The following is a 25,948-nucleotide window of genomic DNA, read 5'->3' as shown; positions in this document are numbered from 1 at the left end:
CTATCATATTTTTATACCGCCTGATAAGTGCATCTCTAGGCAGTGTACAAAATTTAAAACAATATTTAAAAATCAACACAGATTAAAATACACAAAACATTAAAAACAGTAGCATAAAACAATTATTAAAACAAATTATTAAAATTAATTCTAATTAAAAGCTTGCAAGTACAGGTGATTCTTGAGGGTCTTCTTGAAAACAAACAGAGAAGGAGATGCTCTTATTTCAGCAGGGAGCATATTCCAAAGCCCTTGGGCAGCCACAGAGAAAGCCTGGCCCTGGGTCTCCACCAAATGAGCTGGTGGCAACCATAACCGAACCTCTTCAGAAGATTGTAACAGGTGGCAGGGTTCATGACAAAGGAGGTGATCTTTTTAATACCCTGGACACAAGCTGTCCATATAGGTGTGTAGTGAGGGCAAGGCAAAGGAGAGGAACCTTAGGAGTACTGAAATATAAATGAGAAATTTAAAAATAGTGACGCCAAACTTGATGTGATAATGGAGATGTGTGACTGCCTTGCCATTTCTTTAAAGTGTTTGAAAGTAGTAGTCATAGGGATAGGGGGCAATTTCGATCAGGACCAAAGTGTGGGGGGAAAGGGTGAACCATTTTTCCCCACCCCAATTTTCCTGGTGAAAATCACACCCCCAAAGCTGCTAGTCGTTCTTTAGTAAAAAAATATGAATTGTCTGCATCTTTGTCATCACACATTCACGTATCTCCAGCACTGCATCTAGTCTGGCCTTAAGTGTGAGACTATTGGTCTATTCCCATTGTGAGAGGTCACATGATGGTGCTGTAACCCAGTATCATAAAACCAGGATATGGTACAATCTGAACAGAGGGAGTCCACACAATGACACGAAAATATTTGTCCTAAGATGTAAAAATAAAGCATACTACTTTCTCTCCCTGTGCCAAGACAAACAGGCAGAGGAAACAAACGTCAGGTTGGAATCACCAGTGATTACTCCAGATGGTTTGAACTTGATTGATGATCCTTTGCTCACCATCATTCTTAGAAATCCTATTGAAGTCTGGGTTTCCAGTGGAGAGCCTTTCTTGCCTTTGGATAGTAAGTTATAGAAGACAATGAGCATTTATTTTTATTTTTTTGTTATGGTGGCACATAAACACAAACAAATTATTATGTTGCTATAATGTAAAAGCATAATACACGAATATATTGACCAGGGTCCAAGAAGAACTTGATGTGTGATCAAGTTCTTGAATGTACTCAGAAGCATTTTAAATTTTTTGTTTTCTTTGAATAGTCAACCATGCCACATCTCAAAATGCTTTTGAAATTGTTCCCAGTTTCAAATGTGATTTACTATGCAGCATATAGAGTTGGTCTTCTGGAAATACAAGCCCCCTTGGGCATGTAGAATGTAGGTCTTTGGATCCACAAAAATTATAACACTATGAACTGAGAAATAATTATCAAGATCTTATTACTGATAAAAACACAGACACTTCCCCCAGCTGAAAACTGGGTCGGATGGGTGTCCTATCTGGGTTTGGGAGCTGTGCACACTCCCAATTTTCATTTGTGTGTAAGCAAAGGAGGAGGGGAGAGTGATTGTGTATGAGAATGTAGCTGAGTAGGACAGCTCTTTCTCCCACCTTGGTAAAATGCTGGGTAGGATGAGGCTGTCCTACCCAGCTCCTGCCTCTCACACAATCACTCTCCCCTCCTCCTTTGCTGACACACAAATGAAAATTGGGAGTGCACATAGCTGCCAAACCCAGGTAGGACACTTGTCCTACCTGTTTTTGATCATGTGAATGGTCTTGGTATGTTCCTTACACACTTCAGCAAAAATGTTTTTACAACATAAAAAACCAAACTTTTATAACGATCAGCCCAGTCCCATGAATGTTCACTCAGAACTAAGCTTTATTCTGTTCAAGAAGACCTACTTTCACACAAGGGTGCTTGGGACTGCAGCCTAGCCCACGTATGCCGTGCTAAATCCATAAATGGCGCACTCTGCATTTTCATTCCACATGTCATCTTCTACAGAGGTATCCTTAGGCTCTGTAGCCTTTTCAAAGACAGTGTCTTATGAGAACACTTACCTTTTAATTACATGTTTATAATTGGATCTGTTTAGCTTGCTAACAATCTCTAATTCTTTAAAAACTATTTGCTGTAATAGATCTATTATGCTAACCAGTAATCTTTCAAGACTTGTAGGTGTACAATCACTGTGAAAGAAACCGTAGCAGAAATAATGTGTATTTTTTATTACAGCTTTGCAAAAGTCAGAGAGGCAGGAAAGACAAAACTGGTTGGAGAAAGATAAAATTCTGGCAGACCTAGATGCAATGAAACATAAAATGAGACAACTGCAGGGTCAGTATCACAGTGTGGATAGAATTTACTTGTATTACCTCCAGCTGCCTTTTAGATAGAAAAGACAAATTTTAATTATAAGTACATTTAGCTTATCATTAGCCCGTGCTTGGTTCATCTAATAAGTTCTACTCTGTAAGATTTTTCACATAGGGATATATCTGCACTGGTGCTTCTGGTGATCCCAGTTGGAGTGACTAAACTGACACTGTGGGGAAAGTAGCCCCCTCATAAAGGTATCATGTGTTGTTGGGTTTCCTACAAGCACATCAGTCCTTCCACCATGTGCACATCTGGGCTTGACCTCCTCCCAAGCCAGGAGTGCTGAGTGGAGTGGTTTTGGCCAGTCCATCCGCAGTGACTGCAAGGAACCTGGCTCAACCGCCACTTCATCTCCCACTTTAGTCCCCCATGTTGCCTGCAGCAGCATGCTTCTGGCTTTGGAAGAAGCTTTCACGAATGCAGAAGCATTGGGCGGGAGGTGGTGCCACTCCACTTGCAACAACCAGAAGGACCTGGCTTGAACTCCATCTTATCCTCTGCTTTGGCCACCCACTGGTTGTCATCCAGACTAGCAGAAGTGTTGCAGCAGCACAACATGCTGTTGCACCAGCACTGTGCTGGTGCAACATTGCCTGAGATATCCAGATTAACATTGTGCAGCAGGGAAGGGGCAATGTTCAGTTATATCCCCTTCCCCCTGAAGCCCATTGTGCCTCCTGAAAATATGTCTGTGAGGGCTGTGCAACCCTCAGGGACATGTTTTCAAAAGGCATCATGTCCTTAATGTGTAGTGTTCTGCACATCTACTGGGGCCTTTCCAAGCCTTTCCTGATGTGGTTCCTCACTGCCATCCCAACCCCCCCAAAAAACACTCCTGAGTGTCAGGAAAACCTTCTGGAACACTATCCCATGGGAGGAGGAGGAGGAGTGACCACTGAATGCTATCCACTGAATGCTGACCACTGAATGCAGTGCAGAAATGTTTTTCATTCACACATGAAGAGTTTTGGATCCAAGTCAATATCCAAGCCTTTTGGATCCAAGCCTCTAGTAGGGCAGGAAATATTAGATATCCTCTATGTGTAAAATGATATATCCATCTAGCCTTCTTTGCTATTTGTTGTTGCAGTAATAAACTAACATTTCTCCAGATAAAACATTATGGTTTTTGAAAAAATGACTTACTAAGCCATCCTTATTTCAGGGCGACGCATTACAAAATATAAAGCAGCTAGTTTGGTACCCACTAAAAGTCCACTCCAGCCTGTGGTAGTGGAAGGAGGCTGGATGGAAGAAACTCAAGAAGAAATGAAGCTCATGGAAGATATACAACACACAGAGGTATGAAAATGCATTTTGTGCTGGATAGTTTGAAGGAGAAATAAAATACATAACATACTTTCAACACAAAATCTGTGCAATGATCAGCTGAACAAAGTACTCATCTTAACTGCAGCCCCAGAGTCAGGTGAGAGAGGAAACAGCCATTGCTTCTTATGGGGAGGAGAAGAGAGAAGAAAATATGAGAGTTGGATTGCCCTAAGCAGTCTCCCCCACCCACCGCTGCTGACTTACCCAGACAGTTTTGCTACCATGTTTCCCCCCAGACCATTAGATGGTTTCTGAAATCAGAGAAAACCCCCTCTGAGGTTGTTGTTTCCCCAGTAAGGTACTGGAGTGGGTTGAACAGTTCCAAAACAGACACTCATTCAGAGAGCAGTGTGGATTATGTCTTCAGTGCTTAATTTCTATTAAAAAGCAGAAGAAAGCACAATCTACTACATTATGTAGAGGCATTTTAAAATACAAAATTAGAAGAGTGTCCTCAGTATAGTTCACAAAGCACTGTTAGCATATACCACAAACCTGTGAGAAACAGTTTGGGTTATCACGGAGAGCTGGTCTTGTGGTAGCAAGCATGACTTGTCCCCTTAGCTGAGCAGGGTCTGCCCTGGTTGCATCTGAATGGGAGATTTGATGTGTGAGCACTGCAAGATATTCCCCTCAGGGGATGAAGGTGCTCTGGGAAGAGCAGAAGGTTTCAAGTTCCCTCCCTGGCTTCTCCAAGATAGGGCTGAGAGAGATTCCTGCCTGCAACCTTGAAGAAGCCACTGCCAGTCTGTGAAGACAATACTGAGCTAGATAGACCAATGGTCTGACTCAGTATATGGCAGCTTCCTGTGTTCCTATGTTATGCATATGTTATTTAGAACCAGAAAATGAGGCGATTCTCACCATCGCCCAAAAGCGGGCTAAGAGAGCCTAGCCCACTTTTGTGCGGCCGTGTGCTGCAACAGGAGCCACGCAGCTCCCGGTAGCTAGCCCTCAAAAATACCCCTCCCCTAAGACAAGGTTAATGGAGCGAGCACTCTTGTGTTTCTATGATGTGTAGCAACACATGAGTAGACCCCTGAGCAAGCAGACTCCCGGGCTTGAGGGTCTCTCCAGGATCCCCTGTGCACTCGCAAAGGGCATCCTGGAACTTCCAGGGGCTGCGCAGTTCCCGATCCCAGCAGCCCCCATTGGCTCCGTGACGGAGCCGGCTGTCATGTGGGTGGCCGAGCTGGCCGCCCAGGGCTACCTTCCAATCTTCTGCGTGGAGAGCAGGCTAAGCCCGCTCTCCTCACAAACCCCCTTCCGGCGAGTCTTACCGATTGTGAGACTCGCCTCAACTTCAGCTTTATGAAGTGTGGCCTTTGTAGTAGGAAGCCCCCCCAATAATGCTCTGGGCATCCTTTCCCAGAGCAGTACCACGTTTCTCTTGCATGGACTGTACCACCTGCGTTTACCTCAAAGCTCCCCATATCTGCTATGCAGGCTGTGGATGCCATTTGGTTTCTGTCGATAAGAACTAATGAATAAATACCAGGACCCTAAAAAGATGAATCCTTGTAGACATGTCTTAAATCAATCGTGCTCAATAAGATAACAAATAGTACTGTCTATATGTTTAGGATGCTACAAATATACATCATAATGGCCAACATCCTGACTAACTTTGTGCTTGAGAAAGGATGTTGTGGTAGAGCAAAGTTGCAGCACTAGCTAGTTGTGCTAACGCGCTTGCATTCCAGACTAGTGCGCACAACCTGTGGCATGCCTCATAGGTTTTCAAAGCAAAATTTGCACCACCTTGAGATTGTTTTAATGAAAGGCGGTATACAAATTCAACAATAAATAAATAATAAATAGTTCAAGAGCACAATACTAGCCCCATTCCAAAAATCTCCATGATTTAGCACAGTGATCTTCTTGTGCTAGCACAAATTTGTTTGTTTTGCAAGCGCACCATTAGTCAGAATGTCAGTCAATGTTTGCTTCTGTTTTGCTAAACATACAATACTATGTGGAGTCAGTCATGATTTTGGAACTCTTGCATTTCACATCAGATGCACCTTTCAGAGCTGCAAGCATTACAGTTCAAAAGAAGTTCTCCATTTTCTCCTAAACTATTTGTCAAAAGTCACAGAGATCTCTACAACCAGCCCTCAACCAAAAGAGTGTGGGCTTATGAGAATGGATATAGATCTGAACAAGGAGTTCATGCCTGGGGAAGAACAATTGAAGAGGTAAAGATAAAACAGAAAAGATCTCTATTTAGGGAAAGGAGTCCCTAAGATTTAAGGCTACTTTTGACGTATTTTTTGTACCTTTAAACTGCTTCCATATCCAAAAAAGTATAATATGGCAAGGTTTATATGTATTAATCACCAAAAAAACAACCACCCCAAAACTCTGTGAATTAGTTACCATTGCTGTTTAGTTTTGCCAGCTAAACTCTGCAGTTAACTGCAGTTAAGCTCTGGGGTAAAGTCTCAGAAAATAATAGTGGCTGATGAAATAATAATGATGAAATAATAATGGCTGACATCCTGATTTACAAAGAGCATATGCAGCAAAGGAAACACACGTCTCTGTGTTCCAGAGACGTGTTCCAAGAGGGTGCTTGGGGGGGGGGAGATTTCGCCAACGTCCCCTTCCCTATGCTGTGCTCTGTGACCCCTAAAATATGTCCCGGGGTCTTTAAGAACCTCAGGGACATGTTTGGGGGGCGGCTCACAAAGCGCTTCAGAGGAAGGGGAAGTTGGCAAAATATTGCCCCCCACCCGGTCACAAAATGCCCATGCTCCTTTACTCTGGAATGCAATAAATGTGTGCATGCTTCCTTTGATGCACAAGCTCTCTGTAAAACAGGATGTCAGAAGGACTCACTTCAAAAGAAGAGATGACCCCTTCCTGGTCCCAGAATTATTCTCCATTTAGAGAATTTTACCTTTATTATTTTCACCTCCTCCCCCACTCTTATGCACACCCTTTACTATCTGGTCCCCTAGAATGAGCAAAAGCAATATCAGCAATTCTTCCCTATCCCTGAAGTGTAAAAAGACATGCTGGAGGGTTTTGAAAATACTTAACTGGGGTAAAGGAAAAAGAGCAGTGACTGATGGGACTGACATAGTTTACTTGACAAAGTTCTCCATCAAAGGCTCAAGAGTAAACTTAAAAGTCATGAGATAAGGGGACAAGTTGAGGTATGCAGTGAAGTGGCCAAATTTCTAGATGACACTAAACTATTTAGGGTAGTGAAATCCAAAACTGATTGTGAGGAGCTCCAAAAGGATCTCTCCAAACTGGGTGAGTGGGTGACAAAACAGCAAATGCACTTCAGTGTAAGCAAGTGTAACATGATGCATATTGGGGCAAAAGAAACCCCAACTTCACATATACACTGATGGGAACTGAGCTGTCAGTGACTGACCAGGAGAGAGATCCTGGGGACGTGGTGGACAGCTCATTGAAATTATCAACTCAGTGGGTAGCAGCGGTGAAAAACTAAGGATTATTAGGAAGAGGATTGAAAATAAGAAGCTAGTATTATAATGCCCTTATACAAATCTATGGTGCAGACACATCTGGAGTACTGCATACATTTCTGCTCAACATATCTTAAGAAGGTCGTTGTAGAACTGGAAATGGTGCAAAAGAGGGCAACCAAGATGATCAGGGGCATGGAGCACCTTTCTTATGAGGCAAGGCTACAGCATCTGGGGCTCTTTTGTTTGGAAAAGAGATGACTACGGGGAGACATGATTGAGGTGTATAAAATTATGTATGGAGTAGAAAGAGTGGACAGAGATAAATGTTTCTCCCTCTCTCATAACCCTAAAACCAGGGGTCATACCATGAAACTGAAGGCCAGGAAATTTGGGGTCAATAAAAGAAAGTACTTTTTCATATATAACATACTTAATCTATGGAATTCTCTGCTATGGGATGTGGTGATGGCCACTAGCCTGGATGGCTTTAAAAGGGGCTTAGACCAGGGGCATAGCTAGGGGAGAAGGGGTCCGTGTTCGTCCCTCTCCCCTACAGCCCTTGGAGTGAAGGATATAATAAAGAAAATAGGTAGGGGTGGAGCTGGGGGGCCCTCAGGAGCTGGGAGCCCTAGATTTTTTTAACCCATCCACTCAATTATAGCTACACCCCTGGCTTAGACAAATTCATGGAGGACAGGTCTATCAAGGGCTACTAGTCTGGTGGCCATAGGCCACTTCCCGCCTTAAAGGCAAGATGCTTCTAAATACCAGTTGTAGGAGAGAAACAGCAAGAGAGAGGGCATGCCCTCACCTCAGCCCGTGGGCTTTCCAGAAGCATCTAGTGGGCCACTGTGTGAAACAGGATGCTGGACCTGATAGGCCTTGGGCCGGATCCAGCAGGACTTTCTTATGTTATGTTCTTAAGACTACTAGACTTTCCTGAGCACTGCTGCAAGACTACAAGAAGTAGCATCAGTGCTGCTTCTGATCACCCTGGTAAACCAATAAGTACAAGTTATGGGTGTGGGGAGGGGAAGGAATAGTTCAAGGGTGAAGGACATGGCAGTTAAATTAGGAATCTTTCAGACATCCTGATTTACAGAGAGCTTGTGTATCCAATTTTTCTTCAATGCCAGGGGGAAGAAAACGAATAACTTATGAGAAATTCTGAGGCTAGTGGAGGCTGTTCACCCATCACTATTACTATTGTTTTTTTTATTTAGCTTGTTTCTCTACAACCATCACCCACCGTCCCAAATCATTCTTTCTCTTATAACTAATGTCGTGCTGTGTTAGGATATGTTTATATGTCTGATTAATTAATCCAGAGTGCTCCCTACTCCCCTGAAATTTATACCACTAAGCATAAGCATGTCTGTTTGGGATCAGGAAATGAATTTCAAAAATCCAACATTTCATTAGTCCTTTATCATCACTGTGTGAACAAAAGGGTCTTTAATGAAAATTATGGAATAACTAATTTCATTTTGATTGTGAGCCGTTAAACTAGGGAGTACAAGATTGTTATTCTTTCTGTTATAAATATCATGGTATGGTGGATGCAACTCAGAACCTCTGACAGACTACACGAAAGATGTGTATAAAATTATAACAGTCTTTCTAGCTAAGCTATAAACATGCACAAATATAAATTATTTAATAACTCTTCTCTCTCAGGTTTAGTGGAGTAAGGGTCCGGTTAAGTAGCAAAGCATGACCAAGAAACTCTATGCATATAATAGCGATGTGCAAATTGATTCAGGTACAAATTGATTTGTATCCAAATCTAGCTGATTTGGGTGATTTGGAGACAAAACAAATCGAATCATGCCTGTTTCAATTTGAATTGATTTGAGAGTTGGATGCCTCCTATTAATTCCCCCAGATTCCCAGCTTTCCTTAAAAAAAAAAAAAAGCTAAGCTTTAGCCCTTGTAGAAGTGGAGTTAGGAGAGGAGAGCTGGTCTTGTGGTAGCAAGCATGACTTGTCCCCATAGCTAAGCAGGGTCTGCCCTGTTTGCATATGAATGGGAGACTTGATGTGTGAGCACTGCAAGATATTCCCCTCAGGGGATGAAGGCGCTCTTGGAAGAGCAGAAGATTCCAAGTTCCCTCCCTGGCTTCTCCAAGATAGGGCTGAGAGAGATTCCTGCCTGCAACCTTGGAGAAGCCACTGCCAGTCTGTGAAGACAATACTGAGCTAGATTGACCAATGGTCTGATTCAGTATATGGCAGTTTCCTATGTTCCTATGGAGTTATGGGGCAAAATGTGTGGTCACTATTTTTCCAAGTGTCTGGATTCTTTGGTGTATAATAACTTCCCTCGATGAATCCCTATGAGGATTCATTACACACCTTCATTTCTTCTATTCATTTTGGCTGTGTTTTTGACAGTGCTGTCAACTGCCATGTGCAAACTACACACCATTCCCACCTGCAAGGCAGTGGGCTACTACTCAGTTTATGTTCTAGGATTTTGTTTAGGCTCTTTGGTGTCTAATAACCTTTACTCATAAGGAATCCCTATGAGGATTCATTACACAACAAAGAATCTAAACACCTCAACAATTCCTAAAATATAAACTGACTACCCAGTGGCTTGTGGGTTGGGGGGTAGCTGATATATGGGATGTCACTAATTCCCCACCCCCACTGCAAAGCAGTGAGGTCAAAATGAACAGAAGACATGAAGGTGTGTAATGAAGACACCAAAGAATCTAAACATTTCAAAAATATCTAAAAAATAAACTGAGAACCCCAGTGTGTGGGGTGTGTGTGTGTGTGTAGTTGACACATGGCAGTGTGTAGTTGACACATGGCAGTTGACAGTTGGCACTGTCTAATGATAGTCAAAATGAACAGAAGAAACAAAGGCTTATAATGAATGAGGAAAAGTTATTAGACACCAAAGAATCTAAACATTTCAATATTCCGAAAAATTAAAACTCCGCTTCTACAAGGATTAGCTTTAAAAAAAAAAAGGAAGAAAGCTGGGGATCTGTGTCAGGGTTAGGATATGGCAACTTCGAATCCCCATTGTTTCCTATGGCAGAAATGTTCACAAACCAGTAAAAATTAAAAAAAAAAATCATTAAAAATCAACCAAGTGTCCCACTGCCTTGAAATTTGGGTGGTAGGTGGCACCCATGGGGACCTACCCACCACCCACATTTGTTGCCCCTAAGACCTTTTTAAGTGGTCTGAATCAGTCTAAATTCAAGTAGAATCAAAGCAAATACAAATTGAATCTTGGGTGATTTGGAGGGGGTAGATTTGGATACAAAACAAATCTAGGGTGATTTGTTTTGGGCACAAATCAAATAAAAAAAACCAATTTGTGCATATCCCTAGAATATAAATATAAATAAAAAACTATGAGAAATAAAGGCTGACATCTAGGCTAATGAAGCATTGGTGCTGCTGATCTTGTGCTGGTGCTACAGGGAAAGGATGATTTTATTTAATCTCTCCAGCCCTTGGAAGGTGACTATGACTCCTGCAAATATATCCCTGAGGGTCATGCAGCCTTCAGTGACATGTTTTAGGGATTCGAGATCAATTAAAATCACCCCCTCCCAATATCATCAGCACAGTGTTGCTGCATGAGGGCCTTGAATGTAGGCCAGATATTCCTATCTGGTTTGTTAAAGGCAATTTCAATAACACCTTTGTTGTATGTCTCTTACCAAATATTTTATGAAGCAAAGACTGGGAACCCAAGTGAAAAATCTGGCTAATCTGGCTGTGAGTGCTATTTGCTAATCCTCTCCCCAAAATCTGCACAGAGAGAGCTCATATTCTAACACCAAAAAAAGCTGAATTCTGAGACTGTATATTATGCAAATTAGGGATTTTCATAGATCTGCTTATTTTACATGATTCTGTTTTGTCCAGCCTTTAAAAGAGAGGTAGAGTTATGCTGCAGGAAGCTGAAGCCCTCACCACTGAAATTCTTGTTTCATGGAGCCCATCTAACTCCTGAAATTTCACTAGGCATCTTCCAAGCATTTTCAAATCTATCTGTCACCCAAAATAAGTATAAACATGTTGATTTTTCCATGGACAAATGAGGTTCTCAGGATTCCGAATTTTGTGCTCAATATTATTGCTTGTGCAGCAGAATCCTGGAACACACACTGTTAGCTGCTTCCTTACGTCTTATGATGGTATCTAAATTCAGCATCTCCTCTATTGCTTTTATCTGAATCCTCTCACTGCATAATTATTAAATGTGGAGGAAATGTTCCATATTGCCATCATTTGGTCCATCTAGTGTAATACTGTGTACATCAACTGGCAGCAGCTCTACAAGATTTGAGGCCGAGGAATATGCCAGGAACTGAACCTATGTCCAAAGCAAGTGCGCTCTACTTTTAAGATGAGGTCCCTCCCTCTTAACTAGTTACGGTTTATTTCTGAATAAGGTACTAGTATTTATATGTGTGCCTTGGAATCTGTACTTTGGCTTTTTTCCCCTTACTACTATTACTTTGGTCTACAGACAACTGATTGGAGATATCCTGTACTTTTTAATACCTCTGTTCTTCTCCTACAACTAACTCCATCAGTTCAAAATTGTGAGATCTCAATCCAGACCTTGATTCTTAAGCAAGAAGTCTATGTGAGAGAGGAATTCAAGCCTGAGCTTAACACAGACACTCTGTATGACACTTGCCTTGAAATTAGCTGTGATAAGTGTGCGCTCTGTATTTTGACTGATGAACCAGAAGTTAGCATTTTCTAATTTACAATATGAACTCACAAACTTGGACCATTGAATACTAATGCACATTTATGTTTCAGCTTCTTGATAGCTGTACTACTCAGCTAAAAGTGTCGCAGCCTGCAAAGACACTGTACACACCTGACGGTGAGCGGCTGGAGTCATGGGATGAAATAGAAAGAGACATGATTGTTTGTGTTTCCACTGGACAGCCTTTTATGAGCAGAAAAGGTAGTTATTCACAATTTCATAATTATTTTTTGTAGATATCAACAAACATTAACACACTGTTGCTTTTTTATTTAAATTGTGTAAAAGACCTAAGCGGACAGCACTGAAAAGGTTAGCCCTTTTCTGTCTATAGCTGGAGCAAATTTGGCTCCTGGAAGTCCAGGTGGCAACCATGGGGAAACTTCCCATGGTGGAATTCACATTGGGTCCAATTGTAATAAATTATTTTTAATCATTCTAACATTGTTCTAAAATAATTTGTTTTTGTTTGGCAGACTCAGACTGTAAAGCACTGGTATGACAATGTGTGAGATATTTTAACTGATAAAATTTCAACACAAATTAAAACTTCAATGAATTCTAAGATTTCAGATATCTTTAATGAGAGATGGTTTCATTTGCTTTCACATGTAGACAAGACCATGACATTATAAATAAAATAAAAATAATTAAAAAAAATTTTTTAAAGATATGCACCCAGCCATCGTGGCTATGTGCAAAAATATATGCACACAGCCAGAAGCTGTGCCACACGAGCAGCCAAACCCAGCCTAGAGCAGCCCAGATCCCAGCCCAATCCTAGCACTGCCCTTGTGGGTAGCCCAACTTTTTACCCTGGCCTTTAGCTAGGGTTTAAGGACATGAGCACAGTCTTCCTGGCGCCAGGGTTGTGTGTATGCTCGGGCTGCAGGCATCTTATTTGACTGAAGCCCTAATCATACATTATATTCAACTCTTGTAGAATCTGTCTACAGTGTACACAGGTACAATTATTCATGCGTTATGCTAAACACAGGTACAGCAGTGCACTTATTAACTGTACCATGCATTTAAGGGACCTGCACCCAGGTTTACTTTTGAATGAAATGAATGCAGCTACTGTCATTCACACATAAACATGTACAAGTGAGCAGACATGCTCAATATCATGTCTAACTTGGGCTATTCTAAGCCAGCAAATGCCTTCTAGGGTGAATGGTGATTGATTTCTAATATAACTGAGCATTATGAACTGGACAAACTGGCACACCAGATGAAGTAATTATGAACTTTAGCAACATCAGTATCCTACCACCACTAGCATGTTGCAGCTGCTGACCTCACTAAACCCACTCCAGACCCTTATACATCAATACATCTCAATAGCCATTATGAACCCAGATCAAGGTAATAAGCTGTGGCCCATGCCTAGCATGTTAGTGCTACCCTGCAGAGAATGGAAAAGCCTCCACTCCTCTTCAGGGTCAATGGTAGCAGGCTTGATCCAAGACTTATACACCAGCACAGACTGATGATACCACTGACCCACATCAATGTTCCAGGCCTCAATACAGTGGCCAACATACTGGTCAACAGTACACCAAGCTAGTAATATTGTGTTTGCACAAGTTGCACAACTTGCGGCATACTCTTGTGTCATCCAATTTGTGCAAACTGTGCAAATGCAACATTACTAGGCTGATGTACTGTTGTGCAGTATGCCAATCAGTGCTGAAAGAGTCCTAGTCCAAAAATAAGATTAATTCCAGGGTGGATCTGAGGACATTTGCCCATTCCTAACTGTATCTCCTCATCCAAATATGCCACAAACTTGTTTACATTCCAATATAAAATTTTCAAGTTACTACACTGGCAACTTTAATTATATTTATGTTTGTTGTAAAAGATTACTAGAGAGCATACCAGTTATTTAAGTTTAAAATTGTTGTTTCAGCCATTAAGCATGAAGTGGAAATTAGAGCTCTTTATTCCAGAATGAGGAAGCAGCAAGGTCCAGAAGCTACCAACATTATTGTCACACCATCAGAGAAAGTCATAGGACAGGTTGTATTATAAAATGTTACAAAATAGTATTGTGTGCTACATCATTGCCTTTAAATCATGTACTGTTGCTACATTGTTGCAAATTTAAAATTGGTTAAGCTATTTCTGTCAGTGCTCACACTTCATGGACACCTTCTAGGACAAGTGGTCTGCATGGGCACTTTAGAATCAAAGCTTATCTAACTTCCAACACCTGCCCACATATCACGGCAACTGCTTTCTTGAATCAAGAGCCCAGTTAGTTTAATTGCACTTATATTGTGTGAGAAGAAGTGGGAGGGGGAAGCACATTTATACCAAATATCTTTCACTTACCTTCTGTCCTAGAAAACCATATAACATGGCCATTAGCTGTTACTGGCAGGAAGCTCTGTGCTGAACATGATTAAACATTTCCCCTACATCTTTTGTGATGAGAAATCTAACTGGGAGTGATTCATAGCTAGGAACTGCATTTCCAGAACAGTTTTAAATATTTTTAAATAATTGAGAAGGAACTATATGTATCTTCAGTCAAAAAAGAAGACTCAAGGGAGAACTAACATTTAAAGTTGATTGTTCCTGAATTGCCAAAGCCACTAGAGGGGGAGTTTATCTTAACAACGTACTGGGTTAATTTCATAAGAGAATGATTATACAAAAGCTCTTTGGGTGAAATCCTGTTTACATGGCCTTGTTGACAAGAGCCCATTGATTATACTAAAATCAGAGTTTACTAATAACAAAACCAAAGTTTACTCATAACAAATTCATCAATAGTGCCCTATAGATAGTTGAAAAACTATTAATAGATCTTTATTCACCTCCGCCCTCACAGTCAGCTCCGACCTAGAAAGGTTGCCCTTACAGCTAAATAATCTTCTCTTATAACTGGATTTACATTCCGAATAATCACAAGTATGGAATAATTTGATTAGATCCATATCTATGCCTCTTGTATTAGTCATTGTAGAGTATGTCAAAAGTTTATTTTTTGTATGCTAAATTATGAAATATATAATTTAAATATGTAAGGATCAATTCAACCATTAGAAATTTTTAACCACAAGAATAACTGCCAAAAATCTGTACATGGGCAGTGTATTGTGAGGTAACACTTAAGACTGATTAACACAACCATTTTGAAATGTGGTGAAGCCATACAGTATGTGTAACCAGCTTTCTGAATGCTCTGATACATGCTGAAAGTAGGGATGTTCCGGGACCGGTTGTGGCTCAATCCAAATTCAGTCCAAATTAAGACTGAACTGAGGTTCCCCAAACCAATTTGGTTGAACCCACCAGCTGGGCTGGTCTAGTAAACAAACCAGCTGAAAATGGTTCAAAGCAGTTTGCATCTGAACCACTTGAACTGGCCCAGTTTGTGGTGGACCGGTTCACGATTGGACTGGTTCTTGCACACCTCTAGCTGAAAGTGCAGCTCTTTATACTTCAGAAAACCTTCAAAATGTCGGTTGAATCTGGAGGCGGTGAGATATGATATTAACATGTGTCAGAGATTTAGTGGGGTATTTATGTCATGGTATCAAAATGGTCCTATGACTCAGATATGATCTGTTTGTGATCTATTCAATTCAGAGATTGTTTTAGAATTCCATATTCCATGGATCTGTTGGTGAGTTCTTTAATTCTGTTACCAATTCACATAATATGTTTTCTAGCCTGCACAAAGAGTTGGTTTTGTAGTGTAACGCTGAATCATTTGCACCATACTCAGCTCTGCATGGAGGTAGCTGCTTCCTCCTCCCACAGTTACTTCTGCATGGCGGAGTGGCCATGTACAGCATTGGAGTGGCCTTTAAAGGGAAACAGAGCTGTGGGAAGCCCCAGTGATATTTTGGAAAGCACTCAGGAAGGTATGCGAGGAGCTATGGGAAATATGTTTCTTCCTAGTGCTTTCCCCATAGTGAAGGGCTGGGAAGGATAACATTTCCAGTGTGCCTTTTATGGCTTTCAAGAGGTAATTGGGGCTTCCCACAGCACTGCTTCCCTTTCAAAGACCTCCCTGGCACTATGCACAGAGTGCTTTGCAAAGAGGTAAATGAGAGGAACAGCTGCCTCTGCATGGAGCCAAAAGTGAGGTGCAAATGACTGGGCTTTAATGCTACAAATCTGAATCTTTGTACAGGCCTAGGAAATATGTGTGCGTAAGTATTGGCTATTACCAACACACTCTTTCTTTTAAAAAATAATAAATCTGTCTTTGGAATAGGTTATGTGGATCACAAGATCACAAGATAAGAATATGATCTCATGTTACTGTCTAAGTATCTGATTATGTCAAATATCTTGCAGTCCAAATTTTTAATAAAGTTGGTAATTTCTAGAGATTTACCTTTATCGATTTGAATCAGCTCCATGGGAACAACAAATCAGATTTCAATATTTTCAAATATCTGCTGGAATCCATTTTATCATTAAGCTAAAGTGGCACCAAACCTCTCTGATCCTGACAGTGTTCTCTGAGAAATGTAATTCCTGCTGCTATGGAAACATTAAGGTGATGCAAATGTGAATTAGCTGTGACAGACCAGTGACCATGCTCTATGCAGCATGTCCCCAGGATAACTTCACCTGTCTGAATATCTCCTGGGGAGGCTTTTCCTAAATAGTTTTTCTATCCATAATTAAAATGTTGATTTACTATCTCAAGAGGACTTACTTCTAAGTTATTTTCAAACATGGGGGGAAAAGTTCACTTTGTGGATACATTCCTTTCTCCTTCTCTGCCTCCTCCTGCTTGTCTACATCAGTGTTACTCATTTCTGTCCTAGAAATCTGTTCTGTGGAACTATTCAGATCTTATTCTCCCCTTCAGTTTTAAAATTCTAACTAAAAATTGTTGCTTTGTTTAATTTCTCCATCTTCATTTAATAAGGCTGTGCCTGTTTCCTTGGCTTAAAACCTTGCTAATTAAGTTACTTAAGGATCAATGTTATGTTGAAAGTTGAATAATTAACAGCCAAAAAGAGAAAACATGCTTTCACTCTATAGCTACATGTGCTCTGTGCCCCCTTTCTTAGAGACCTTTGCTCCCCTGTCACCCTCACTGTGTTGCAATCAGATGCACTGTTTGCCACCTTCATATCCTTTACATACGTGGCCGTACCCCTCGGTACCATAGAAAGCCATCTAGATCTTCATGGTGGGTTTTATTGCCTACTGTCATGCCACAAAGCTTGCTAGCAGGCTTTGCCATATTTCATGTTGGGCAGACTGCTAGGTTTGTATCCCATGGAACAGCCACATCAGTCAGTCACAAGAACAAGTCTTCACAACTTGTTACCCACTAGCTAGGAGTTGTGGCTTGTCAAGCGACTGACAATTCTCCCAGGGGCGTAGCAAGGTTGGAGTGGGCCCAGAGACAAGATTTTAAAATGTGCCCCCCCCTCCGAAGCTCAGCTCACGAAGTAAATAAATCTTAAATGAGGCTGAATAGTGGTAACAAAAAGCATAGTAAAATTTATTTTATATGTCTGTCTGTCTGTCTGTCTATCTATCTATCTATCTATCTATCTATCTATCTATCTATCTATCTATCTATCTATCTATCTCTCCTATGTGCCACAACAGAACATCATCCTAAATTATTATTTTTAAGGGTTTGTAAATTGTGGATGATGCAAGTCATTTAATGGTACTAGAGAAAGACCTGCTGTTCTAGTAGCTCCAGGTCTTAACACTCACATCAGTTTCAGAGGATGAATACAACTGAAGGAAACCCGGGCAGGTGCGCAGCTGGGGGAGTCAGTCATGTGACTTGTTTCTGGGGAGACCCCAAATGTAGTGGGCCCCCAGACAACTGTCTCCCCTTGCCCTATTATAGTTATGCCCTTGAATTCTCCCATTTTTGCAGTCCCAGTCAGGCCATAAAACCAGAAGGAACGTTGAATTACTGGAGGCTCACCATATGTGGCTGTTGAGCTGTGATCAGTTTGGTAGGTCACAAGTTATGCACGGCTGTATATGAATGCCTGGGTTAGGTTTCTATGGAACTGGACTCCATAGAAACTTGGAGCGCATAGTATTTAGATCTTTCACAACAAGTCACACCACAATTGCCTTCAGACATTCAGAACAAGGGAATCAGTGGAAGGTGCATGTGAATTGCACTTCCTCTTCTCTCATTTGTTTTGAGTATCAGAAACTATCCCACACATTTTGTTTTGAACATTCAAAACTACTCTGAAGTTTCTTGCTAGAAAGCTTAATTCACTAGATCAGGTCACCAGGCATGTACACAGCCAACAACCACTTCATAGATCTTATTCCAGATTTCCCCATGTCTTTCAATCCCAAAATAAAATGTGGGAGAGTTAATACCTTTATTAGGATTAACTAAAATGGCACAAGTAAATTCTCTAGAAATCTTCTTCAGGCTTGATGTTAAACAAAATAACAAAAGTTGAGGGCAGGGTTGGGAAAGCTGGGCATAATGGAAAAACTCCAATGTTTGGAGTTTGGAATAGTCTTAGAGAGCAGGCGTTATGCATACTTAATGAGATTAGTCTACGCTAGGTACTATAAAAAGATTTCAGGTTGCTCCACAGATTATGAGAAAAAGAAAGAACAGTGCTTTTAAAAATACATATAAAATATGTAATGCTTTTAAAAATACATATAAAAGCAAGCAGTTACTCTGAACTGTCTCTAGTATTAAGCTGAATGCACATATTTTGTGAGACAGAAGTAAAGATAAAAGTGGATTAATTATTTATGAATAATTGCTTAAGCCACAGGGTGGGCTGGCCTTGTATTATTAGTTATAGAACATGTTTATTATAGTGGCTGACATGCAGTGCAAGAATGCACCAGTTGCAGCAAGAGAACAGTCCAACTAACCTCACTGGTGCAGCAGAGAAGTGACAATTTGTGACACCCTCTCCTTCCCCTGCCTGTTACTGTGCAACCCTCAGGGACATATTTTCAGATGGCACAGAGGGCTTCCTGGGGAAGGGGAGGGCTCAAAAATGACTGCTTCTCTGCTACACTGGTAAAGTCAGTTCTGAAGTTCTGTTAGGCTGCTGTCTCAATGCACCTGTGCATCCTTGCTCTGTATGTTAGCCTGTGACTTTTAAAGTTGTTGTAAGCTGCCCCGAGGACTCCTGAGTGCAGAAAGGCAGAATAGAATTTCTTAAAAAATAAAAAATTGACATTACTTCAGACCTGATTCTTCCATATATTGCTTTCTTAACAGAGCTGCGTATGAAAACAGAAGCGTAGAAGAAAATCTTTGTTAAGAAAATGTGTGGAACATAAAATAATAAAAGTTTTAAATGTTTTGGAAACATCATTTTTACCTTTAAGAAACTGATTGTGCAAGAGTATTAATAATGGCTTTTTTATATACAAAGGTCAACAGGAGTGACTCCGTTCTGGCTCTTACTTGCAGAAGTGATCAACATTCCTAGAGACTAGGTAAGCAGTAGCTGTCATTTTAGCCAGCATGAACAAAGAGTCTTGAACTTACTAAAGCCCTTTTAATTAATTCCTAAAACAAATACTGTGTACCTGGGTAGAGGGAAAACAGGAGCATGCTGGCCAGCTTCACCCACCCACATCCACACACTCCTGAGTCAGACCCCCTGCTCTCCCCAGGTCCTGTTAGTCTAAATAAATCAGCACTGACTCCATGGACACTTCCTTCATGCAAAGTGTCTCCAGGTTCAGCTCTGCCTTCTCAAACAAATGCTGAACTTGGGGGAAACAGTGTCAGTGGGTATAGCTAAGGAGCCTTTTGGCAGATCTTGGATACTACTTGTTTGTCACAATATCTATAGTAAGTCCAAGGCTAACTCCCCCCACCCCTTTTCTTTTTTCTTTTTCCTTCTTTCTTTCAGTGCAGCCAGTTTGAATGGTGAGAATATGTAGGATGATGTTTTGCAGTTCTCCTCCTCCAGAGTTGCAATAAAGTCTAAACACAAGTATTTTCCAAGAGACTTGCAAGATTTTTAGCCTACTTTCTGAAAGTAAGAAGGTTTATGAGATCATCATGTCTGCCCATGTATGTGTCTCTCTCTAATAATTGGTGTGTTTACAGTCAGATACAATCCAAACTCACAGCACATGGGAGGGGCTCCTAGAGGACCTCAACTGAGTTTTGTTATTGTTGTTGGCAATCCACCATATTGTTTCAAGACGGTGGCCACTCAAAGTTTAGACAATACCCCATTAGAACCCATTTGCAGACAGTCAGATACAAACCAATTCACAGCACATGGGACAGAATCCTAGGTAAGAATCACCATGTTAAAAGAAGCCACAGGTGACGCACCGCACCAATGGGCCCCACAAAGCAAAGGCCTTCTCTCCATGCTACTGGGATTAACTACAGCCTGCAAAAGTATAGGGCAGGGGGGAGGCAGATTGGTACAGCCCTTTAGGAAGGTGGTTGGGGCCAGAGGACCCTCCCTGTCTCTGCAAAGGCCACCCACTCAGAGCACAGAAGCCAGAGTAGATGGAAGGAGAGCAAACAGAAGCACTGCCCTGTCCACCCTCCTGCCTTGGGGTAGTACCATGACAAGCACTTTCAGGCAGAGTCTGGGCACCATTTCCATAAACCTCATTGATTAAAAGGGTGTAGTGACCCTGAGATAGGTAAGGTCCTGAGACTCGTGCCACAATGGGGACTAATGTATGTGGAAAGATTAAAAGGTGGCACATAAATTTAGCAACTGTTTCCTGTCATTCCACCCATCATTTTTATGCACTGCATTTTGGCTAGCAATATTAATAATTCATAATAAGAGATGGATACAGAAGATACTGGCAAATATATTGGCCAGTCCAACCCAGAATTAAGTATTTTTAAAGCCATTGAAGTCAATGAAATCAAAATGATGATGATGATGATGATGATGATGATGATGCACCTAATTCTGCTACTTTATGGCCATTTTTTCATGTGTTACTGAGAACCCCCAAAGGAATACAGTCTTTGAATTGTATTTGAACATTAGCTGAAGTGCAGTCTTCCAAGCAATGCATGGTGCTATACTGCTAGCACTATGAATATTTATATACCGCTTTTCAACAAAAGTTCCCAAAGTGGTATGTATGTATAGATGATAGATAGATAGATAGATAGATAGATAGATAGATAGATAGATAGATAGATAGATAGATAGATAGATAGATAATCCCTGTCCCCAAAGGGCTCTTAAAAAAGAAACCTAAAATAGACACCAGCAACAACCAATGGTGGCTGTTGCTGCTCAGATGGTTCCAGGAAGTCCATAAGCAGGGCATGAAGACAAGCACTTTCTTTCACTTTTTGCATTCAAATGCATATGCTTCTGAATGTGAAAATTCCATTAAAGTACCATGGCTAATAGCCAATGATAGACCAAGCCTCATTCAGTCTTTAGTAAAAAGAGACGCATCTCAAAACAGGACCAGAAGTCCCACCCTGGCCCCATCACTTACCCTTTAAAGCCAACACTCATGCTTACAGCAGCACCTGCACGTCTTGATCATGGAAGTGCCTGCCATCACAGAAACGACGATTGCCTCTTCAGATGAATGCCACTGTAATTGTGAATGGTGGCTGTGGGGGTGAGTGACGGGGCCGGGATGGGACTTACAACCCCTTTTGAGATGTTGTAACTGGGTACAGTGTCTCTCTTTACTGATGTCTGAATGAGACACTGTTCTCCTTGCATTTGTCTAAACTGAGCCAGTGGCCATCTTCATATCTTGCAGCCCTGAATTCCATAAATTATAAACATAACTGTTACTAGATGTCCGTTAATTTTTAGTTATCAGAGACCAATATACTAAACACTTTTGCATGCCAGCTATCAAATAATGTCAGATACCAATTGTCAATGAATGTCAAATATCAACATAGACATTAGTGTGGAATGTGGAACTATTCAGAAAATATTTGGGAAATTTACAGGGAAGAATTTGATGAGCATTTTGGAAACAAATGACTGACATGACGCATAACAGAATGGAGCTGCTACACATTTTGCTGTGGGCTCATAAGGCAGCCCTGATGCTGTAGAGAACAGGCGGTTGCACAAGCAGCATTGTCGTGAGTTTCTCCCGAAACTGCAGCAGTGCTGCTTGAACAACTGCCCATTCTCCACAGCATTGGGGCTGCCTTACACATCTGCCACAGCCCCAACATGGTTTCATTTCTATATACCTTGTTGCAGCTTCCTATTATGTCAATTCCAAGGTTTACATTACCTACACATTAGAAAAGAAAAACTGATGAGCAATCGTTGAGACCCAGTAAGTGAGCCTCAGTGAGACACAGTTTGTGAAGTTGAGCAGGGAGAGCAGGCTAAGCCTGCTCTCCCCACACAAGAGCAAGCGGGAGCCCTGGGTGGCCGAATTGGCCACCCACACGATTGCCGGCTCTGTGACAGATCCGGCAGGGGCTTGGGTGCTCGAGGGCCACGCGGCCCCCGGAAGCTCCAGTATGCCCTGTGCAAGCGGCTACTCACGATCTTGAAAACCAGGTTTGCAGAGCGCTCGCTCCGTAAACCTGGTTTTAGGGGAGGGGTACTTGAGCGGGTTACCCGCTCTAGAACCACTGGGCTTGCAGCCGAGCCCAGTGGTTCTCACGATTACAGAAAACTGGGCTAGCAGAGGCTAGCCCAATTTTCTGCAATCGTGAGAATAGCCTCTGATGTCTACAGCACCATTGTAGACATCTGTCTTTCTTTTCTAATGTGTAGGTGATATAAACCTTGGGACTGACATCTTAGGAAACTGCAGCAAGGAATGTGGAGTTGAAACATATTTGTAACAATTCAAAAACATATCTCTCTTCTTATGCAAATGCTACAGAATTACCGTGTACTGTACATTTGATAGTGACAGACATTGAAAAGTAGTGGTGTGTCTTTGATTTGTGTTAACTGCACAATTAGGGTCAGGGCTGTCCTTAGGGCATGGCAAGCAGGGCGACCGCCCCAAACCCCACTCTTTGAGCCTCCATTAAAATTAATTGGAAGTGGGTCCTGCACTGGCTGATTTGCCCCGGGCCCTGCACCCTGCCAAGGCTCTCTAAGGATAGCCCTGATCAGAGTTCTAGAATAGCAAGACTTCTAGTCTGTTTTCAAGTGACTACATCTTTAGTTTTAATTGCTCAGCATACAGTCAATGATAATATCTATTTTTTTTTTAAGTGACACATACAACACTTGAGCATTTTTAAGCACAGCATTTTGCTACGCTGAATGTCACACCTTTTTTTGGCAGGGTCGTATTTTAAATTCTTGTTTTCCATGTAGCCTGAATGAATAAATTAACACTTTTCTCCAAGAATTCAGCAGTTGGGATATGCCATTTTGTTATCTTGACTATGCTATGCTTTTTCATTCTCTGATAAGTGGAATCCTTGAACTTTTAAAATAATAAACATAGGGATTTTTTAAAACTTCTGGGGCTAACAGATGTGTCAACATTTCCAGTTTCACAAAGGTTAAAGTGAAGGTAAATCTGTCTGGGGGTGGGGACAGATTTAGAAGTAGCTTCTGCCTCTGTGCCATTTGAAGCATAATCAAGTGGCATAATCTTTACTCTGTCTCTGTGCAAGTTACTTGACACATTGAGGTGGTTCAAGTGTATGGAAATAATGGTGTGGTAATACATGAATGTACAGATGAGAGCCGCAGACTCACATGGTCCCCACTCCCTTCCATGTGTGGTGATTTCCTGCCTATCCTGCTTTGAGGCTGTATGCCATTTGTATGAACAAGCAAACTATGGCTTCACTTGCCTGGCAAATTAGGATTAAACCCTTATCTGCAGGGTAAATACAAGCCATTCTTTGTTAGGTCAGATGAAATGGCATCTTATGGTTAACCTCAAACCAGGATGTGGGTAAGGAATCGCTACACATGAAGGGATGGGGTGCTGGAGGAAACGCACAAGAGATCCCAAGGCTTGAATTGAATGCCAAATCATGATTTGGCTAAAACACTCTATTGTGAGCATTAAATGTGAGCTGAAATGATAGTGTGACTGCTTCACCTGTTTAGTTCAGAGCTCTGTTATATTACTACTTGATCCACTTTCACTAATTTTGTGTGGAGGATCTGGAGTGTTTATGATGAAAACCGTTAAAGACTCAATGCTGTCTGTGAGTCTTTGCACTGACCCCTATAGCTTCAACTGGATAAGGAAACAATGAAGAAGAAATTATTTGTATGTTATTAGCAACTTCATGACATGCTAATACTGGCATATGAATTGATCCCAACAACCATACAAAGAGACTAATGCAGAACAAGAATATGAGCTTCTACAATTCAGGAAGGCCAAAAACTGTACATCAGTCTGCAATTTTGGTCTGCCTTATTGGAGGTATTTAAGCTTAAATTAAACTGTAATTAAACTATAACTCACATGGCTCTCAAAATGGATGATGACTTCCTGTTCCAATTTGGAATAAATTTAGACTTGCTAGATTATTTTTCCAGACATTCACTAGATAACTGGTCTGTTTTTCTGGAATCTGATATCCTACAATGCCAGAGCACACTAATGTACCATAAGAGGGCAGCTTGTGTGCGGTGGAGAATAAATTCAATAATTAAGTTCCCAGATCAACAGCCTGAAAATGTAGCATAATAATCAATCATCTTCCTTGCATGCATGTTTCCTAAAATGTGGATGAAGCCAAACTGCTTCCCAATGTTGAAGTATGCTTCTAAGCACACTCAGTTTTCACTAACCGGCAATATTCTCTCCATCGTTAAGTGGCAAAACCAATAACATTCTCAACTGCAAGATCCTAGCCTGGTTCCTGCTTTTGTAGTCATGCCTCAAAAGCTCTGTAAGCATGGACCATAACCATTCAGTAGCAGGGGGCTCAGCTTGTAGACTGTTCCAGGCCGTATAGTTCGCACATAACCTGAACACAGCAGGTGTTGCTCCAATATAACAGGCAGCATGTAAAAAAGCTATCCATTTTTATTCTTCTGTAAATTTTTATTCTGTATAGCTAGAGACTCTGTTCAATGTCAAAAAGGGGAAATCTTCAAATTAATATGAAGGCAGACAGTGAAATCCATCAAAACACTAGGAGAGTTCCCAAATTAAGCTGTTTGCTAGTCATCAAAATGTTCTGGAAAATGTGGCTGTTGAAGTATCACAGAAAATAGCTATATATATCCACTTAATGTTACCAAATATAGATTCTCTTACTGTGGATCTTCCCAGAATAAAGGAGAATCTCCTGCAAGCAGTCTTTTCCAAATGAATTTGTATCCCTCTTTGCACTGTTGGAGCAGCCAACAGCATTTAAGCTGACACCTGTTTTTAAAAAATAGAACATAACACTTCCCGGTATGTTGCACCTTATCATTAAAAATCACTAAACTTTTTCTTCGCTGTTTCTGTCTCTTTTTATATGTCTGTCTTTTTTTGCTAACAGTAAAGACTGATATTAATGGAAAACCCATTAAAAAAAACTATTATCCTATGAAGAAAAAGTGAATGCACTCAAGTGCAAAAGGAAGACTTATCGATCAATTTCCAACTAAACCTGGCTTGTCTGACACTTTGCAACAGTGGAATGTGTTTTTATTGCATGGCCAGGTAGTTCAGATTTCCGGTCATTTTTAGTAAAGACCCTTTTTATAACGCGGATAAAATTTTATCACAGAGCTATGAAAAGAAAATTAGGTTTCATAACTCACATCGGACCTTGAAGAAACTGCTTCTATAAATTTTTAAAACATTATCAAACTTAATGCACCCATTCTGACAAATTAGTGTCTGTCTTTTATCCCCCCCCATTAACTAAATAATTTACTGATTCCCCCCCACCCCTTTTTCTCAGAAAGTGTGAAAATCTTCAGCTACCAGGAAGTATTTCCAGAAAAATGAAAATTCATCTGCCAGTTGTAGTTAAATGGTAGAAGTTGAATAGATTCTTGGGGCATTTCATCAGCACATCCCCATCAATGTAAAATTCACTCCAACAATATTTGACCGATTTGGCTTTCTTCTGACCTCTTCATGATG

At 41.0% G+C, this 25,948-nt stretch overlaps 1 protein-coding gene across 20 annotated transcripts in view; it reads left to right on the top strand.

The window, feature by feature from the left end:
- DCDC1 (doublecortin domain containing 1) overlaps nt 1–19,887 on the top strand; it is a 474,105-nt gene extending 454,218 nt beyond the window's left edge. For 16 of the 20 annotated variants that reach the window (XM_053283046.1, XM_053283044.1, XM_053283052.1 and 13 more), the window contains 8 exons: nt 927–1,079; nt 2,262–2,363; nt 3,571–3,707; nt 5,756–5,935; nt 11,986–12,136; nt 13,851–13,960; nt 19,315–19,378; nt 19,801–19,887. In XM_053283046.1, coding sequence (XP_053139021.1) covers nt 927–1,079; nt 2,262–2,363; nt 3,571–3,707; nt 5,756–5,935; nt 11,986–12,136; nt 13,851–13,960; nt 19,315–19,371 — 890 coding nt within the window. In that variant the 3' untranslated portion in view covers nt 19,372–19,378; nt 19,801–19,887. Of the gene's footprint in view, nt 1–926; nt 1,080–2,261; nt 2,364–3,570; nt 3,708–5,755; nt 5,936–11,985; nt 12,137–13,850; nt 13,961–19,314; nt 19,379–19,800 lie in introns of those variants that run through there. The other 4 variants (XR_008312997.1, XM_053283043.1, XM_053283054.1 and 1 more) reach the window with 4 other exon arrangements.
- The last annotated feature ends 6,061 nt before the right edge of the window (nt 19,888–25,948 follow it).

Source organism: Hemicordylus capensis, chromosome 1 (genome assembly GCF_027244095.1).
Source record: "Hemicordylus capensis ecotype Gifberg chromosome 1, rHemCap1.1.pri, whole genome shotgun sequence".
Lineage (NCBI taxonomy): Eukaryota > Metazoa > Chordata > Lepidosauria > Squamata > Cordylidae > Hemicordylus > Hemicordylus capensis.
This window is presented reverse-complemented; position numbering and strand designations above follow the sequence as displayed.